Source organism: Balaenoptera physalus (assembly GCF_965194825.1).
Source record: "Balaenoptera physalus genome assembly, chromosome: 7".
Taxonomy (NCBI): Eukaryota; Metazoa; Chordata; class Mammalia; order Artiodactyla; family Balaenopteridae; genus Balaenoptera; species Balaenoptera physalus.
This window is the reverse complement of record NC_138886.1, coordinates 107,514,247-107,532,823: the sequence shown is the minus strand read 5'-3', so window position 1 is coordinate 107,532,823 and position 18,577 is coordinate 107,514,247. Positions and strand designations below refer to the sequence as shown.

At 55.3% G+C, this 18,577-nt stretch overlaps 2 protein-coding genes across 4 annotated transcripts in view; both read right to left on the bottom strand.

Moving 5' to 3' along the window:
* The window catches only part of BMP1 (bone morphogenetic protein 1), a 40,486-nt gene extending 28,014 nt beyond the window's left edge, over nt 1–12,472 (bottom strand). Inside the window, exons 1-6 of one of the 2 annotated variants that reach the window (XM_082470698.1) lie at nt 12,059–12,472; nt 4,841–4,954; nt 2,103–2,267; nt 1,796–1,913; nt 1,315–1,493; nt 461–566 (exon numbers count right to left, since the gene is read on the bottom strand). In XM_082470698.1, the coding sequence (XP_082326824.1) occupies nt 461–566; nt 1,315–1,493; nt 1,796–1,913; nt 2,103–2,267; nt 4,841–4,954; nt 12,059–12,212 (836 nt within the window). In that variant the 5' untranslated portion in view covers nt 12,213–12,472. The remainder of the gene's footprint in view (nt 1–460; nt 567–1,314; nt 1,494–1,795; nt 1,914–2,102; nt 2,268–4,840; nt 4,955–12,058) is intronic. The other variant, XM_082470699.1, reaches the window with a different exon arrangement.
* A 627-nt stretch (nt 12,473–13,099) lies between these two features.
* SFTPC (surfactant protein C) lies at nt 13,100–15,793 on the bottom strand. 2 transcript variants are annotated; one of them, XM_082470759.1, is made up of 6 exons: nt 15,687–15,793; nt 14,795–14,953; nt 14,329–14,451; nt 13,990–14,100; nt 13,492–13,639; nt 13,100–13,304 (listed from the first exon to the last, which is right to left on the bottom strand). In XM_082470759.1, exons 1-5 carry the CDS (start codon nt 15,726–15,728, stop codon nt 13,502–13,504), a joined length of 573 nt encoding a protein of 190 aa, XP_082326885.1. In that variant the 5' UTR covers nt 15,729–15,793; the 3' UTR covers nt 13,100–13,304; nt 13,492–13,501. The 2 variants fall into 2 exon arrangements, with proteins under 2 accessions (XP_082326885.1, XP_082326884.1); XM_082470758.1 differs by lacking the exon at nt 13,492–13,639.
* Nucleotides 15,794–18,577: the final 2,784 nt, after the last annotated feature.

Genomic DNA, 18,577 nt, shown 5'->3' with positions numbered 1-18,577 from the left:
GTGTACATGTGCTCGTGAGCTGGGGAGGAGGGTTGGTCCAGGGCAGAAGCCAGACTTTGTGCCAATCAGCCAATTACAAAAAGGCAGACCCATCAGAAAGACATGCCCCCTTTGGCTGAGGGTTGAGGGAAAAGCTCAGCTCCTTCAGGCGGATACGGTTCCGGGGCCACAGCACACCACGCGGCTGCACAGCAGCTGGGTTTCAGCCTCCCGGGCCAGGTGTGCCCAGTACTAGGTGAAGAACCCAGGCTCTGTGAGTCCCGGCCCTGCCATGGACCCACCGCGGAAGAGGAGAGCAGGGCAGGCAGCATCCACGGGTCCTCTGCTCGGGGGCCGCAGCCACCCAGAGGCCCACCCTTGTCCTCGCCAACGACCCCAGCAGGGCAGGCTAGTGCAAAGCGGGAGGCCTACGGAGGGCAGGGCCGGGCTGCCCCAGAAGAGGCTGGGCCCCATCTCTCACCTGGAGAATGTGTTCCGGGCATAGTGCATGATACTGTCAAAATCATAGGTCTCCCCCAGGGATTCCACCTCCTGGACCTCCATCTTCAGGAAGTTATACTCCTGCCCTGCGAAGACCAGGAAAAGGGTGTGGGGAGGTGGGAGCGGGCGGGTCTGTGCGGGATGCAGTGCCACCTTTTCAGGGTGGGGAACGGGGTCCTCCCTGCACTTGAGAGGTGCCTCCCTACCTGAGGGTCTGGGCAGCTGCCAAGGGAAGCCTGGGGGAGGGGCGGGTCTCTAGAAGAGTCTGTCCAGCAGGGGGGGTGGGTGGGGTTGAGGACTTGCTGGAGGGAAGGCTCAAGGGAAGATGGGAAGGAGGTGCCCATTTCTAGAACCACAGGGAGATGAGAGCAGTGAAGAGTGGAGGAGGCCTGGGGAGAAAGGGAGGAAGCAGGAAGGGAGGGAAGAAAGAGAGCACAGTGGGGAGAAAGGAGAGAGGAAAAAACCCTTAGAGGACAGCATAGGCAGAGAGCAGGAGACTGGGTAAAAGTGAAGAGAAAGGCTGAGGCAGCATGGGGGATGGGCCGACCCCTTCCCACCCGCCACCCTAAAGGCCAGGTGCGTTCTGGCTGCTCCAGACAGCCCCTGTGTGCAGGACCTGGACCTGTCCTGGCCCCCCGTCTGGCAACTGATTTGCAGTCCCTGAGCTGCTACTGACCCGGAGGAGAGGCTGCAGGGGAAGGGTCTGGACCCCAGGCAGGGCTGTGACTGCCCAGCTGGCTGGGACTACAATGCTGAGTTGACCGAAGGTGATGGCTGGAGGGAGCAGCTCCCACCCTGACCAGGAGCCCTGGAGGGGCAGGCAGAGGTGCGTACCTGGCTGGATGTTCTCGCGCACGATGGAGACGTGGCGGTCTCGGTCGGGCCGCGTGTGTTCGTGCCAGAAGCCGATGACATGACCCAGTTCATGGACCACGATGCCGAACTTGTCACAGTTCTTGCCGATGGAGATGGCCTGGGGGCCCCCACCACGGCGGCCCACGTAGGAGCAGCACCTGGAGGGCGGGGCCAGCTCAGGGGGGCGGTCCCGAGCTGGGGGAGTGCATCCACTCAGGGGTCGGGTGTGGCTGCCAGGGGGGCCAGGGAGCGGAGGGGTTGGGGAGGGACCCGAGTGCGGGATGCCCGGACTGTGTGCTGGGGTCTGAGCCACATCCGGGGCAGCTCCTGGGGAGATGCCCCATGGCGGGAGGGGACAGATGACGCAGGGCCGTGCCCAGATGGGACAGCTGCAGTGCTCAGGACAGAACATGGGTTGGGGCGACGGCCGAGGGTACAGTGCCCAGGGGCCCCTGCTCACCCGCAGGGTCGATAGGTGAACACAATATAGCTGTCCTCGTCTGTGCGCTCCAGGAAGGTGACACAGGTGTGCTTCTCCCAGTGCCTCATGGCCTGCCGGAAGACTGCCCTCTGGCTGCCTGCCAGGACAAGGGAGGCCAGGCTGTCACAGCTGTCCAGGTGGGCCCACTTCCACCCATTGCTAAAGAGTCAGCCATTCATTGGACAGACAGGCAGAAGGTACCACTCACACCACCATGCGCGACAGGGCTGTCCTGAGGCCAGGCCAGGGTGCAAGCTGCTCCCCACACGCCCGACATCATGCTCACCAGTGAAGTTTCCCCCAATGACAAAGGGGATGACCCCATCGGGCCACACGCGCTCTGGTCTAGACGTTGCTGCCCTCCGGCTCCGGGACCTGCTTCTCCATCTCCCGTGACTTCTCCTCTGCGGCTGCCCACTAGTGCTCTGACAGTTGAGGGTGGAAGAGTTTCCTGAAATTGAAAGAAGAAGGCATTTGGTCGCAAGGGAAAGAAGAGCAAGAAGAAGCAAATTACAACGGATCCTCATTATCTAGGGATTCCGTATTTGCCCGCTCAGTAAAATTTCTTTGTAACCCCCAAATCAATACCCTCAGCTCTTTCATGGTCACTTGCTGTCATGCACAGAGCAGTGAAAAATTTAAGTCACCCAACAGGCATGATCCCAGCTGAGCCTGAACAAGGCGACAGGCTGCCTTCTTGTTTCAGCTTATACTGTAAATATCTTTTTCACAATTATTTAGTGCAACATTTTTTGCATTTTGTGCTTTTTCTTGGTGAGTTTGCTGTTTAAAATGACCCTCCCCTTACCCCCCTGTAGTGCTGAAGGGCTGTCTAGTGTTCCCAAGTGCAAGAGGGCTGGGATGTACCTTATGGAGAAAATACCTGGGTTAGAGAAGCTTTGTTCAGGCATGAGTTACAGTGCTCTTGGCCATGAGTTCAACATTAATGAATCAATGCTATATTAATTAAGGTGTCTTTAAATAGAAACACACATAAGACTGGGTTACGTATTAATGAGTTGATGAAAATGTGACCAGAGGCTCGCAGGAAACTAACCTTGTATTTCTCCTAGGAGTAATGGCTCAGAATTTGCTAATTCAGTGTTCACAGTGACTTTATGGAATAACTGTAAGGTTATTCTACAACTCTATTCATAACTACCATGAACAGAGAGAACTGACTGTCAGTGAAAAAGAGAACAGCGGTGTACTCGTTTCCCCAGACCTGCAGGGGACCCGAGACTAGGAAACAGTCCCGTCTCAGCCAATAAACCTTCATATTTGTGGAGCATACAGAACTTAACGTCCTCTTTAAGTATTCCCAAGTACATGTCCTCATTTGACACAGTAGCTCTCTGGATGGACTGGGCCAGTGTCGCTATCTACATTTGACAGATGAGGAAACTAAAGCCCAAGATTTGCGCAAAGTCAGATGGTGGGTTAGTGGCAAGTCCAAGTTATCCAAATCTCCATTCTGCTTTCCTCTTGTCCCGTGTCTACTAATCCCCACTAAGGTCAAGTAAGCCTTGCTAGTTACCAGGCTACCAGGTCACCCTCCAATGCCAGCTGCTCTCTGGGGTAGTTTGACCTTTACTCCATGGCCTGCCCATGCCAGGATCCTCCCTCCTGCCAGACAGGACAACTGCCTGGTACCACCAGAGTGTGCCCAGAACAGGTCCCAGGTGAGAATCCCCCACTTGGGCAATGGGAGGGTTACCTGTGAGCAGGACCACGTTCCAGAGCGGTGAGAAGGCTGGACAGAACCAAGACAGCCCAGGCCCTCAACCCTCCCATTCCCTCACCCATTCACAAGTGCCAGGTTTGTTTGGGGGGGGGGCGGTACTTGGACCCACCCCTGACCTTGAAGAGCTTTGAGTCCAGCTGGGGAGAGAGACATAGAAACAAATCATTGCAGTGTGGTGCGACTTGTGAGATGCTATCAGTGTAAGCCCAGAGGAAAGATCACAGCAAATGGTGGCATGGTCAGGACTCGGGGATGATCAGGGAAGATTTCACAAGAGAAGCTCTTGAGATGGGCTTTAAAGGATGCGTAGAGGCTTGCAAAGCGGGAGCAGGAGAGGAAGCCAGGAGGGATGGTGATGTGGAGCGAAGAGCCTGGGATTTGGAATGAGAAGCCTTGGGCTCCTGTCCCAGTTTTGCCACTGACTAGCTTTGGGACCTTGAGCAAGTCACATTACCTCTGTGACTCTTAGTTTCTGTACAGATGGTCTCTGACTTACGATGGTTCTACTTGCAACGTTTTGATAGTACGAAAGTGATAACACACTCAGTAGAAACCGTACTTCGAATTTTGAATTTCCTGGGCTAGTGATAGGCAGTGTGATCCTCTCTTGAGATGCTGGGCAGCGGCAGCGAGCCGCAGCTCCCCGCCAGCCACACCATCACGACGGGAAGCAGCCCGTACGCTCACAACCATTCTGTACCCAGACCACCATTCTGTTTTTCGCTTTCAGGACAGTGTTCAATAATTACGTGATTCACCATTTTATTATAAAATGGGCTTTGTGGCAGAAGATTTTGCCCAACAGTAGGCTAGTGTTAAGTGTTCTGAGCACCTTTAAGGTAGCCTGGGCTGAGCTATGATGTTCAGTAGGTTAGGTATATTAAATGCATTTTCGACTTAAGATATTTTCAACTTATGATGGGTTTATCAGGATGTAACACCACCATAAGTTGAGGAAGATCTGTGTCTGTAAAGTGGGAGTTGTCCTGACCTACCTGTGAAGGTGATTGGGGACAGTCAAGTTAGACAATGTTTTTGAAAGTACTTTGTAAACTGTAAGCAAAAAGCAATGTGGGTGCTTAGCTTCTGGGTATGTCTACACTTGCCACCACTCTGGGGAAGGGATAAAGATATCCCAAGGGAAGACAAGCTCTTATGCTGGGTTCAGGCTCATGGCCTCTGTCCTGGGAGGGCCTAGCTGGGAACAGGGAGGTTCCTTGTTTTTCCAATTCTGGAACCCATTTCTGAGACAGAGAGGGGCCAGCCCGTACTGGGTGTACCTGCAGCTTTGATGGAAGACCTGCGGGTTGCACGCTGTCTGAGATCCGCAGCCTGCTGCACCTGGAAGGCCCTCAAGTCCTCCTCATCAAGGGCGATGTCCCCAAGGAAGGCAGCTGGAGAGAGAAGAAGCCGGGGCGAGTCAGTCCCCCTACCCAGCACTGAAAGCCCAGCCCTGTGGGCACAGCCCCTGGCCCCAGCAACTGTAATCCTCAAGTGCCTTCTGAGGAAGGGGAAGGGACATGGGGGCTTTGAGGATCTCTTGGGAAACTCATGATCATTTTTCAGCTGGAATCTCAGCAAAGCGGATGCCCACCCCCACCAGACTGTTAGCTCCTCAAAGCCACAGTCGTGTCATTTATTCCATCATTCTTCAGCAAATGCTTAGTAAGCACCTACTGTGGGCCGGCGCTACTCCAGTGATTAGCAAGACAGAAGAGGTCCCTGCTCGCAGGAAACTGACCTTCAAAGAAACACAAGTAAACAAATACGGAGCTCGAGAATTCCAGGAAGGGATGGGTGCTACCAAGAAAATGAAAGGGGATGAGAGGACAGAGTGTCTACTTCGGGGGCCCATAACCTTAGCTTTGTGCTGAGCATATGGAATTCACTCAACAAATGCCATTTCAATTACACTGAGGGGAGCGTATATTGAGGGGAGCCAGGACACCTGATGGGCTTGGAGGAAAAGCTTTAATAGTTCTCAAGTGATTCATATTCTGAGTCTCAGAGTCCCCTCTCTGGAGGAAGGAAGGCCTGGGGGAAAAGAATCCCCCTAACGGGACATTCTGATTTCTGGAGCTGGGGGCTGAGGTTTCCAGAGGGATGGGTTAAGCGGTCTATCTGCTTTTTGAGAAACAGAGGCCCTGGAGCTGAGCGCTTTGGAAGGAGCTCAGATGCAAGCTTCATGCTGGGCTGCTGTGGGGGAGGTGAGAGGCTGCGCTGGAGGTGGAGCAGAGAGCAGCCTCCCCCCAGCTCCACCCACAGTGACATCTGCTTCTCATCCCAAGCGCTACACAGGCCTGGTGGGCAGCGTTACACAAATTGTTTTAACCTTGAGGCCTTGCACACAGGTTTCTCCTCCCCAGATGGCCCACTGGATGGACAGACACACAAACACACACACACACACACACACACACACCCCTACTCATCAACACAGAATCAGACACATGGGCCAGTGTTCCTCCAGACACATGGTGACATCCACAGCCATGCCACCAAAAACAGAGCTATAAAAGTCACAGAGACAACCCTGCATGCACAAGCAGCACCGATACCACCCCTTCTGGTGGGAGGCACTCAATAACGTTTGTTCAAGTGAAGGATCACGTCCATATTCTTTGGGCTTGCAAACACGTGCCCCAGACACACACTATTCTATAGATGTGACCTGGAGCTGGATGGGCAGAATGCGGGAGTGACTTTAGCAGTTATCTAGGCCAAATTTCCATTTTACAGATGTGGAAACTGAAGCCCAGAAGGGCAATGATTTAACTGAGACCATGTTGCTAGTCACTACAAAGGCTGGATTTATAACTCACGCCTCCTGATTCCCAGTCCAGCGCTCACTGCACTGAAGTTCATCATCTTGCAGAACCCATATTCTAAATACTCACTCAGACACACACATCCACCAAAAAATACACACATCACAGACAGTCCTAAAACACACATGCAGAAGCTCCAACACACACAAACCCAACTGCAAGTTCCAAGCCCATTAAGCCAGTAATAGTAGAAATAATGATACCTTATGTAAATGTCTGTTGAAATTTATGTGGTGCTTTCCAGTTGACAAAGTGCTTTCATATTAATGAATTCATATTGATGAATTAATTAATCCTGGCCCACCAGGGACATGCCCATTAAGCCAAGCTCCACCCATACACTTGCCTAGGAGTGTCCCATTACAAACTCTTAGATAAGCTAGTGGCTAGATTCAAGCCCACCTCCCTGACTTGAGAGATCAAAACACTTGGATGTGAGAGGGGAAATGCCTTGGCCAAGTTCACCAGCTGGTAGGTGGTCCAGAAGTTCTTCCTCCACACGGGAAAGATTCTCTTATTGAAAACATCACCCTTGGCAGCCTTGGCTCAGCAATTGATGGGACAGCAATACAAGGCGCTTCTCAGCTGACATGCAAGGGTGACCTTAGCAAGGATATGGGATGGGAGGTGCACCCCACGGAGGTGGTGGCGGGTCCTATGTGCCAGTCTTCATACGGGCATTCATGTCCCATGTGAATGCTCCCACACCTCTGCTCACTTTGCACCTTTGCACAGACACTGCAGCGCCAGGCTCACACAGCCACACCCGCAGACATCACCAAGTACACATGTGGCTGGACATTTAGACTCATCTTCAGACATAGCTGCAAACAGCAAGGTCTTTGGAGTCAGACAGACCTGTCTTTGAATCGCAGCTTGACTACTTCTTACTGACAAGTCATATGAACTCTTCTAAACCTCAATTTTCTCCTATATAAAAAAGGAACAAATAAAAGAATCTGTCTCCCAGGACTACTGCATGAAATAAGGCACGTACATAAAGCATCTAGCACTAAGCCTGGAGCACAGTAAGAAGCCATGGAGTGGCCACTGTTAATATCGCCCCAATAGTAGCCCTGTAATCTCAGGTTCAGCTCTCTACTTTCACGGGCACAGAGTTTTCACCCACACTGGCCTCCTGGCTGAGTGAAGCCCCCAGGTGCTCAGAAGCAGAACCTTAAATTCCAAGTACAGAGGCCACAGAACTGTGTTGGCCTGCGGGACCAAGGCGGCGTGGAGGGCAGGGTGAGCGGAAGGCGGGACACGCTCTGGGCTAGCCTAGCCGCGGAGCTCACTGCCAGCAGTGCCCTGTGGTGGGAATGTCATGACTGAAGAATGCGTGGGAACTGAGGGGGGAAGGGGAGAGATGGGGGTGGGCAGGAGAGCCTGATGGCCAGGACCTGGGCCTGAAAGCCCTGTCCATTTGGGATGCCCTCCGGGGAAGCTAGGGAATCTGGATCCTGGAGAGTCCAGGATGCCCGTCCTTACCAGGAAGGAAGCCCTGGGTCAGGGTCAAGGTCAGGATAGTAGTTGTTTTCAACACGGGATCAAAAGTTTTTGTTTTGTTTTCCGGCTGTAAACCAGCCAGGAGCACTTATGGCTGCTCCATAGCCAGTTCCCCCCCCCCACACACACACACCCACCCGCCCCCCAGCAGGAGAGGAAAGAAGAGAATAAGTACGGCATCCTTCAGGTCGGCCTCCTCACTGCAGTCTCCTCCCCTTTTAGGGGGAGGGAGAGGTGCCTGGCTGGTGTGGAGCCCCAAAGCCATGTGTACCAGGCATACTACGCATGTCCCATTACACAGGTGCAAGCTTCTTGCTGGGGGAGGACACGCTTAAGCTCCTGCGAGTGTTTGCGTGTACTTAATCACAGTGTACGTTTACACACAGGTGCACATTTGCACACGCACTTACATGTACTCAGGAGTACCAACATGCACAGTTGAACAGACTTGCCCATAAAGCAGGGGCACACCCACAAATGTGCAAAAAACACACTCTTCACTACTTCCCTGTGCAAGCCCTAGTGTTTTCAAACACTCAAAGAACTGCACGTGAATACCCCATTTCACAGGCTACACCCCCAGAAGGAGAGGGGCACCTTTAGAAATGGAGAGGGGAGAGGAGAGAGAGAGAGATTAGCCGATTCCCCTAGCTCTCCTTAGGAGGTAAGCTTTAGTGGCCTGAGGAGTGATACATTCTACTCCCTCCCCTCCCCCAATATCTTCTCCCAAAATCCCTGGAGAAACTAGAATTTTTGAGAGTTCCTTCTTCTGGGGGAGTCCCATCGGTCCCCCTCCATCTGGAGCCCAGGGAGATTGTAAGACTTTTCCTGCTCCCTTGGGGCACCTAAAAGAGAAGGTGACTCATGGAGCAGGGGTATAGGTGGGTGGGTGACTCATTCAGCGTGTCTGGAGGGGGAATGTGGTCTGGCAAGAGAATGAATTGTTTCTCAACCTCTGGAGCTGATAACCTACTCCTCTGAGGCCCCCTGAAGTCCAAACCTGGGCTACAAAGCCCCTGGGATGGGGATGCTGACAAGGACTGGTGAGCTACTGGCCCACCTCACCTCCCCAAAGCAGACCTCTGAGCTGCCAGCTGAGGCTGAAGTAAGGTCCTTGCTGGCTCAGGAGAATCCCTGTGGGCTTCTCTGCTGATGGGAGCAGCTGTGTCCCAATTCCTGCCTCTAAGGTCCCTCCCAGAGTCCTGAGTCATCTGGGGCAGCCAAATGGAACTGGGAATCTTAGGGAAGGATTCCCTTGATGGTTTGGCATCCCAACGTACAAGAAATCAGGGCTGACTCGCAATCTCCCTGGGAGAGAGGGAGAGGGCTTGGTGGAACCAGCTCTGAGCACACACAAGCCAGCCTGGCTTCCTGCCCAGTGTTCTGATCTTGCCCAGAATATCCAGGCACCTCTCCAGGGTATCAAGGGTCTTAATTTTGTCCTTACTGCAACAGTAAACCATCACTCTGATGGTAATAGCAAGAGGTGACCTCAAATGAAGAGGCCCCGCTCTCCTGAGCGATCACAGGTGAGCCAGGGAGTCAATGGGGCTTTCATTCTTGGTCCTCCACGTGCGAGGAGGAGGAGAGGAAGAGGAGAGAGCTGGAGAGCATCAAGCGGGTAGAGGTAGCAGGCACAGCCAGGTGCATCCAAAGGAAGTAAAGCCAGACACGCCTGCCACTGCCACCTCCCGCATCTGGAGGGCAGGGCTCAGAGGGGGCAAGAGGTGAAGGCCGGCAGGAGAGGTTAACACAAACAGAGGAAAGAGCCTGGGGACCTGAGGCCTGAGGGTGTTCGTGTGGGGTCTTAGGAGTCAGGTCGGAGGGAGGCAGGGCTGCACCAGTCACACCCAGGAGGGAAGCCTGGTCTGACCCTGAATCTTGGCCTTGTCAGACCCTCCTGGCCACCCCAGGCCTGGCCCAGCTCCCCACGAGCCCCAAGCCCCGGTGGAGAACTTTCTCCAGAGTCCTCGTTTGAAGTTCCAGCTCAGCTAGCCCCACCCTTCCATGAAATCTGAGACTGGGGATAGAGCCCTCAGCCTCCCGCTGCTCAAATCCCTCCAATTTCCAACTGGTAGTGAAATACATCAGATTGGCTTCCTACCTATTCTTTAAGACCTTGCCCAGCCCTCCTTCTCCACGAAGACCTCCCCAAACTTCCCAGCTTGCTGTGATCACTGTTCCTCTGCCACCACCACCACCAGGGCTGCAGAGGGGCAAGAGGCTCCTTGAGCCTTTAGGGCTTTCCCTCCTTGGTTTGTGCAGTTGATTATGTCCACGTGTGTCTTGTGCCCCTTTTGGACTGTAAGCTCCTTGAGGGCAGGGGGCATGACTTATAATTCTCTGTATCTCCCACAACATCAAGGCCAGGGCCTGGCACCTCTTAGGCATTTAGTAAATGTAGATCAGTTGAATGAATAAGTGACACAAGGATGGGGTTAGGGAGACACTCCCTTCTCCTGAAAACCAAGCCTATTCCCTCAGAAAAAAATGAAGTCAGAGCGTGAGGCACAGAAAACAGCGGGTAGGCCACCAACATTTATTTAGTGCTTACTGAGTGTTAAGCTCTCATATGCATTTTATATATGTTCTCACATTTAATCCTTACCACCAACTCTACGGAGAATCGGAGAATCGTATTATCAGTTCCATTTTACAGGTGAGAAAAGCAAAGTTCAGAGATAATTACCATTCCCAAGACAATACAGCTAATGAGTTATGGGTCCAGGATTGAGAGCTAGGTCTGCCTGCCTCCAAAGCCCACGCTCTGTCCACTTAGCCTCATGTCCACCCCAAGCCCAGCGAGAAAGATGGAGGCCAATGTCTGGTTTGCTCACAGCCCAGCAGGGGTGGAGGAGCAAGGGCTGGGGGATTGGCTTCTCCTCCTCGCACTGGAAGGACTCTTATTCCTGCAGTTTGCTCTGATCCATCACCCAAAGAGGGGTCCCCCGGGTCAGGACCAGAGCAACCTGCCCCCCAACACCTCATGCTCCACACAGGCACTTCTAGAACTCCAGGCACTGTGCCACTGCCCTGGCTCTGGCTATTTGGAGACAGTCTGAAGTCAGAGGCAGGAAGTCGAGGAAAGGTTCTGATATCTAATGCCCTGTGTGTTCTCTTGTCCCAGGCAGCCTGTTCAGGGTCATCCGATCAGGCAAACGGCTGGAGTGCATGACCATCTGGTCACTCTGTGGGGCGGGGGGGGGGGGGGGAATCCCTCTGGGCCCAGCAGGAGTGAAAGGGTTACATGGGGTCTTTGTGGACAAAGAACACACATACACACACACACACACACACACACACACACACACACACACACACACACACACACACACACACACACACACACTCCAGGGCCCTGACCTGGGCTAATTAGCCTCCAGTGTCTGTGGGACAGAGAGAACTGATATACAGTATCTGAGTTCTCTGTTTTTCCCCTTTCCACCCCACTTGGCCTTAGTAAGGTCCTCTGGCACACGGGCAGAAGTTAAGTCCCTGTCCTGGGCTGGCTTCTCTGACTTTGACAGCTGTCTCCGAGGTCAGAAACCTGCTGCCGCTGGTGGGGAACATGGGATTCCCAGTGGGCATGATCTCAGAGGATCCCTTGAAAAACTTTCTTCTTCCACTTGCTGGGTGGGGGCCTCAGGAGACCTGCTCCTTGGAGATACAGGCCTCCCTGAACCCAGCGGGACAGACATGCAGCCCCAGAGGGCAGCCTAGACAGACAGGCTGGAAAACACCAGTGTGCTGGAGCCCGGGATGGGGGAGAAGGGAAAAGTGCACACGCACACACACACACACACACACACACACAGAGGAGTTTGGCCGGAAAAGTTTCCAGTAGAAGGAAAAGCCTCCTTGGCAGCAGGTTTCTCCTGGGACCCGGGCAGGAATCCTCTGGGAGAGACCAGAGACAGCCACGGCAGCTCCCACCAACAGCAGCAAAACTTCAGTCCCTAAAAGTCCCCCAAACTTCCCCCTCCCTCTCTCCCTCTTTCTTTTGTTCCCCACTGCATTGCCAACCAGGCAGCTCCCGGCTTCCCACACCGGACTGTCCTCCCCCAACCCCGAACCCTCAGCAGCCCGCGCCTCCCTCCCAGCCCCGGCCCGCCCGCGCCCGGCCCGGGCGCCCCGGGACCGGCCGGTGGGGTGGGGGGCGCCTACCCGCCTTGCAGGGGTCTTTGTAGTTGAGGGGCTCCGCGTCGTCCTCCTCCCCCAGGTCATAGGTGTAGTCGGCCAAGTCGAGCTGCCGGCCCGGGCGCGCGAGCAGCAGCAGCCAGAGCAGCAGCGGCAGCGGCGGGCGGGCCACGCCGGGCATGCTGGCGGGCGCGGCGGCGGCGGGCGCGGCGGCGGCGGCGGCGGCGGCGGCGGCGGCGGCGGCGGCGGGTCGCGCCCGGACGCGGGAGCGGACGAGAGGGGAAGCGGAGGACTGGCGGCGAGGGGAGGGCGCTCCCGGCCGTCCGCTCTCCCCCCGCGCTCTCCCTACCTCTTCCCCTTCCCTCTCCTCGCCCTCCCTCCTTCCTGTCTCCCGCCCCCTCTCCGGCCCGGCTTCTCCGCTCTCCCTTCCCTTCTTTCCGTCTCTTTCCTTCTCTCCCTCCCTCCCTCTCCCCCTCTTTAGGGAAATGAGCTCGCTGGAGGGCGGGTTTTCGCCTGGAGCTCGGCCCCCCTCGGGGCCGGGACCGTGCTCGGCCGGGCCGGGACGCGCGCCAGCCGGAGGCTGGGAGGGTGTAGAGCCGGCCGGCCGGGAGGGGGCTCGGGAGGCGCGGGGCGCGGGGCGGCGGGGCCGGAGAGGGGGCGCCGGGCCCCGGGGTGTCCGGCCCGGCGCCCCCTCCCGGGCCGCGGAACACACCGTCGGGTCAATCGTGCCGCCTCCGCCTCGCTCCGTCCCCCGATTTTGGGCCGTGTTTCCCCGCCTGCGGCTCTCGCTGTCTGCCTTTCTCGGACCCTCGCGCTCTCCCATCTCGGTCCCTGTCCCTCTAGTTCTGTCCTGTCTCTCGCCGTCTCCGTCTCGCTCCCTCCCTCGGGAGACGCCACTGGAGGGCGCCTGAAGCCCGCGGATTGCTCCCCAGTCCCCTCGCCTCATCACCCTGGGACCGGGGGAGAATGGGAAAGCCCGCTTGGCGCGCCCAAGGCCCTAGCCTTCCCCTGGCTGGCCCCCACCAAGAGCGGGACTGAGGCATGTGAGAGGATAGACGAGGTACACCCTTCGTTTTTCAATCAGGCTGCTTTATTCTTTGGTGTAGGAACCCTCTTGGGCCCTAGGAGCTGCTTCTCCTCTGCCCACCTCTCCCCACAGCTCCCATTTCTCCAGGACCAGTCCCAGTGGTATTGGCAGGAGCGGCTTCCTGCCTGTCTGCACAAGACCCTTTGCTCCTGGAGCTTTGCTGTCCCTTTGGGGCTTGCTGAGGCCCTGCGAAGCAAAGGAACACTGTTCATTATGTGAGGGAGAGGGACGTGGGGGGTCGGTGTCTGTGAACCTTCCCTCCCCTGAGCTCTGTAGGTGACCCCGCCTCCGTGGTTCCCCCAGTTCCTGGTCAGCTGACATGACCATCCTGGGCCACTGTTGCTCCAGTGCCCTGGAGGTCACACCTGCTCACCTGATGGGTCCTAGATGTAGTAGAGGGGCACCTCGCCACACAGGGTGCTCACGGTGCTGCCCAGGAAGGCCAGGTCCCCGGAGGATGCCAAGCCGGCATCACGGCCCTCCTGCTGGCCCAGCTTAGAGGTAGGTACTGAGGACTCGGCCTGGAAAGAGCACCTGATTTGGAGGCTGGGAACTGAGTTTCTGCCTCACCTGCGGCCCTTATTGTGGTACCTCAGGTGTGTCAGGCAATCTCTCTGAGTAAAGAAGGGGCTGTGCTGGAGTCAGAAGCCCCCAGGGGGTGTGTGGGCTCAGTTGAGGCCAGCAGCTTGGCTGTGGGGTGGGGATGGTAAATGGGTAGGAAAGGTTTGGTGCAGGGGAATCCCGGGAGGTCATTCACCTGGCAGTCCACGAGGAACAGCGCTTTACAGGTGACAAAGAACCATCATCTTCAATGCTCCTCATAGCAGCCCTGGGAGGGAGACAGCCCACTCTTTCTTACCCACACACCCACCTGGAAGTTCTGGAATTTTCTAGTGAGAGCCTCAAGACTCGGGATGCTCTGCGGAGCCATCTTCATGACATAGCAGCAGGTTCCCGGGGCTGGCTTGTAGGCAATCAGGAGCTGGGCACAGGAACCCCAGAGTTGGTTCAGGAAGGCGCTGCCTAGCTCGCTCCTAACCCTGGTCCTTGGCCATCTCCCTCTAGGTTGGGGACTGGAGGGAGTCATACTGGAATCTAGGGCTCAGGCAAAAGTGCTGGGGGGGTGGGGAGAGGTGGGCGTGTACGAGTCCACAGCTGGATAGGTCTCGCACAGTCTAGCCCTGGGGTCAAGAGGTCCAGGCATACCCACCCTCTGGTAGTCATATGCCACGATGCCAGTGGAGCCAATGGAGAAGGTGGCAGTAGTTCCCACACGCTCACTCAGGGCCAGGCGTTGCTGGGCTTCCGGCCCCGCGATGCTCATCTCTAGGACCTAGGGGAGGGCATAGTGCTGCCTGGCATTCCTCTTTCCCCACTCATCATGCCCACCCTCAGTCCTCTTTACTCAAACGCAATTTTTTCTTCCCTGGGAGCTCAGAGAGGCCGAGTGGAACCAGGTGCTGGAGGGAACAGGTCATCCCACCGTGGGGCAGGGACCTGGTGAAAAAGCCCGGGCCAGGTTTACCACCCTGTTCCCACCTCTGTCCTTCCCTGAGGTGCCACTTGTCTCCTCCCCTCATTCCCCTTGGGCAATTATGCTATCTGCCCACCCCATCCCAGGGCCTTTGTCTGGCCTGACCTGTACCCACTGCCCACCCCATCCCAGGCCTGCTCACCATCTCAGTATGTTTCTGGCTCATGTGAAGACCCATGAGCAGGGCCCCTACAATCACCACGACAACAAGGACCACCACCACGACCACGATGAGAAGGCGTTTGATGTTCACAGGACAGCAGGGGATTTGGAACCGGCCCCCAGGGACTGCTGAGTAGTCCTGACGTGGTGGGGCAGGGAGGGAGACAGGTGTGAGGTCATGAGGATGCCCTTTCTTCTCCCTGCACAACCAGGACACCTTCCCACACTCTCCCGAGGCTGAACAACCAATGCTATGGACATGCAGAGAAGGGCTGAGGAGATCAGAGAAGGCTTCCTGGAGGAGGGGGCCTGGATTCCAACAAACCCATAGATGCTTAGAAGTGAGGTCTGGCTTGGAGAGACCCAAGAGAGACTGTTTCACCAGTCTCATCTCCTGCTGTTTCCTCCAGACCTCTGGCATCCTAACCATGCCCAGTCCCTCTCTGTCCTGCCCCGACCCCCCCATCCATGCCTTTATGCATACTATCCCTTCTTCCTGCAATGCCTTCCTTCTTCTCAACCTGGTGAGCTCTGACTAGTTCCTCTGGAGCCAGCTCAAATGTTATTTTCTCTGCGAAGCTTCCTGTGATCTCCCGAGTAGTGGCTCCTTACCCAGTGCTCTCTACAGCCCTTTCCACTGACCCCTGTGGTGGCTCACGGCCCCTCATATGGGAATTAGTGGCTGACGAGTCTATCTCTCCAAGGGTCTCTGTCTTAGCGGTTGGTGTCCTTATCTTGATTTAGCACAGTCCTAAGTTAGTTGAGTGAATGAATCTGGATGAGGAAACAGGCCCAGAGGTTGGAGGAGGTAGGGCCCACCACACACAGATACACTCCCGCATACATGCACACACACACACGATCAAACTCACCGGCGGGCTCTCCATCAAGACCTCTTTGCTGCCCACATCCATCTCACGGTAGACACCTTCCCCTCCTCATCTCCAAGTGTGACTAGGGTCTTATATGTGCCAGGAGGGAGAGGGGACAGAGGTGAAAGACCCAGCCCCTGTCTGCCAGCCAAGCCCTCAGCTTTGAAGCCTGTTTGTTCCTGGTCCTCCAGAGCCGAGGCCCCGATAAGCTAGCTGCAAGAGTGCCTAAGGGCCCTTGGCGCCGGAACATGAGTCCTCTTGGCCCCAGCAAGAGCAAAGCTGGGTAAGGTGAGCAAACCTGCCCTTGGGCAATCTACACCTCTCACCGTGGGTGTCTTGCTGGCATGCCTGCCATTCTTGCTGGCACCTGCCCCTTCAGTCCTTTGGCTTTTCCTGTTCTTCTCCCAGGCTGAACCTCTTAGGCAACCAAGGGTCTGACCCAATGGGTCCACCACATTTCCCAACAGAATTTTCCCCCAAGCATAGGGCTGAGCTCCAGGAAGGGGAGCCCCTGTGGACCCGCAGGGACAGTACTAAAAGCACAGGGTGCTTTGGCTTCAGAGTGGGCGTTCATAAATGGTTCATCAATTCTCTGAGAGCATCAGATTTTCACTTCGAGTATCTGCCTCACCTCCTCCCACACATTTCGTACCTAACCTCAGACATGCCCCCAGTCATTCTTGCCCAGATTCTGAACACTGTCCCCTCTGGTTATAAATGCTTACTAACACGCAGTTTTTCTTTCTTTGTCATAGGCTTGTTTGTAAGCTGAAGGCTTTTTTTTTTTTTTTTTCTAACCTGCTTTTACTTTTATTTGCATTTATTTTATGCTGAATTTATTTCCAGACCGTATGTTTTTGCTTCTTCAGTTTCTTCTGGGACAGCTTTCTCTTCTGTGCAACCTCCTCTTCGGGTTTAGGAACAATCTGCCCTTTTTTTTAGGGAGGATCATCTTCATGTGGCAGGGGGAGTCCTATAGGGGTTAATCCGACTGTGAGCTCTGTGAAGTTCTGTGCTGCATCGTGGGGGCTTGTTCACCTGCATGTGCTTGATGACCAGAGAATCCACATCTAAACCCTTCAGTTCAGCATCACTCTCTGCATTTTTAAGCATGTGCAGCAAAATTCCACACTCTTTTTGGACCGCTGACCCTATGTCTAGCCCCAAAATTGTAACAAGGTGTGTTTGGCCTGAGCACACCTACCAGCTCCACAATTGTAACAAGGGAACAGCTCACATTGCTTCTGCAAAGTGACATCATTCAAATACTTGGTGGCTTTTTGGATATGCATACCCTCGATAGCCTGAGCAGTTTCACAAATATTCCTAAAATGAACACGAAGATCTGAACTTCTGGATTTGCATGATTCTGCGGGGTTTTCTCTATCAAGTGAATAGCAAACCAATTTTCAGAGATCAAGCTGGAGGCTTATGATAGCAGTTCCATGCCTGACAGTGCCAGACAGCCTTGCACAGGGCTGGGGGTGGTGACTGATGGGGTCCCCATCTCCTCGTCCCTGAATCAGCCCACCTGCTTGGTGCTGCCTCGCACCCTAACCTCTCGACACTCTTCTTTGTATATCCTCTGATCCTATATTTGCCCTGAGAATGCTACTCACCCAGATGTGAACCACTTTCTGGATCTTCTTCTCCTCTCTACCTCTTTCCTGCCTCTTTGCCCAAAGCCATCCCTGTTGCTTTGTTGTACTAAACCACATCGACTAATGGCTGCATCCTTTCTCTTGGGCTCCCACCACTTGCTGGGCCAGGTGGTCCCTACAACGCCTCCACCTCTAAACGTTCACGCGAGTGTAAGTCAGAGCCCCACACCTCACTCCTCTCTTGGCCTCACCCCCTGTCCTCCTTGTACTTGAACTCCAACACTTCACCCCAATTCCTGTCCCTTGCTGGGGCCCCCTCGCACCTTGGCCCTGCCCTTCAGTCATGAGCTGGTCCCCAACTCTCCAGCCCTGGCAGGCTCCCGTGTCCCCACAAGGACCCCCTCTCCAGCTAGAGAGCCTTCAGCCTCCAGGTTGCACAATGGCATGGCATCTGAGCTGAGAGCCCCGAGAAGCTCGAGAAGCTCGGAGAAGGAGAGAGAGACAGAAGTGTTTGTTCCCCCCACCCTACTCACCCCCCAGCTGCCACTTTAAATATTTGCCTAAGCCTCTAGCAGCAAGTGTCCTAGGAGGAGTGAAAGAGGGGGAGGGGGCTCCAGGGAGAAGGGGGGAAGAAGCATCCTCCTCTCGACTGTGTGCAGCTTCAGCTGCGTGCAGGTGCCAGATGCAGGAGACAGCCTGCCTGCAGGGCCCACCCCTGCCCGCCCCAGGGCCCCCACTCCCGCCCCCGGTTGTCCTGGCAACACTGGAACTGATTGGCTGACTCACGCATACTGGACCTGAGCCAGGTGGGCAGCGGGCCAGCGGGAGAACCAAGGAGAATGGCAAGCATCTCGGGGGGGGGTCCCTGTGGGCATCTGGGGCAGGGGGCGCATAGTCCAGCTGTGGGGCTTGTTCTGAGCAGGTGCTGTGCTTAGGGCTTGCCATCATCCCTGGCTGCTGGGAAAGGGATCTCTTTCTTGGAAAGAAGCCTCTGCTCCCTTGGGTCCTCAGTCTCCCCTGCAGGCTGCCCTTAGACTGTGGTTCTTACAACTTTGTTTTTTTCTTTCTTCTTTCTTTTTAAACTTGTTTTTGCCTATTTGGAGGTTGGGGAAGGAAGGGTGAGCTCAAGTTTCATAAGGGAAGTTCAGATGCTGGCACTGACCTGGTAGAGGTTTTGGGATTATTGTCTTCCTTCTCAGGAACGGGGGCGGGACCTTTCGCTGGGCATGCATGGCTGTCACCTCGTCCCCCCACACCAGCCCTCTGCTGCAGGCTTTTCACATTTTTGGC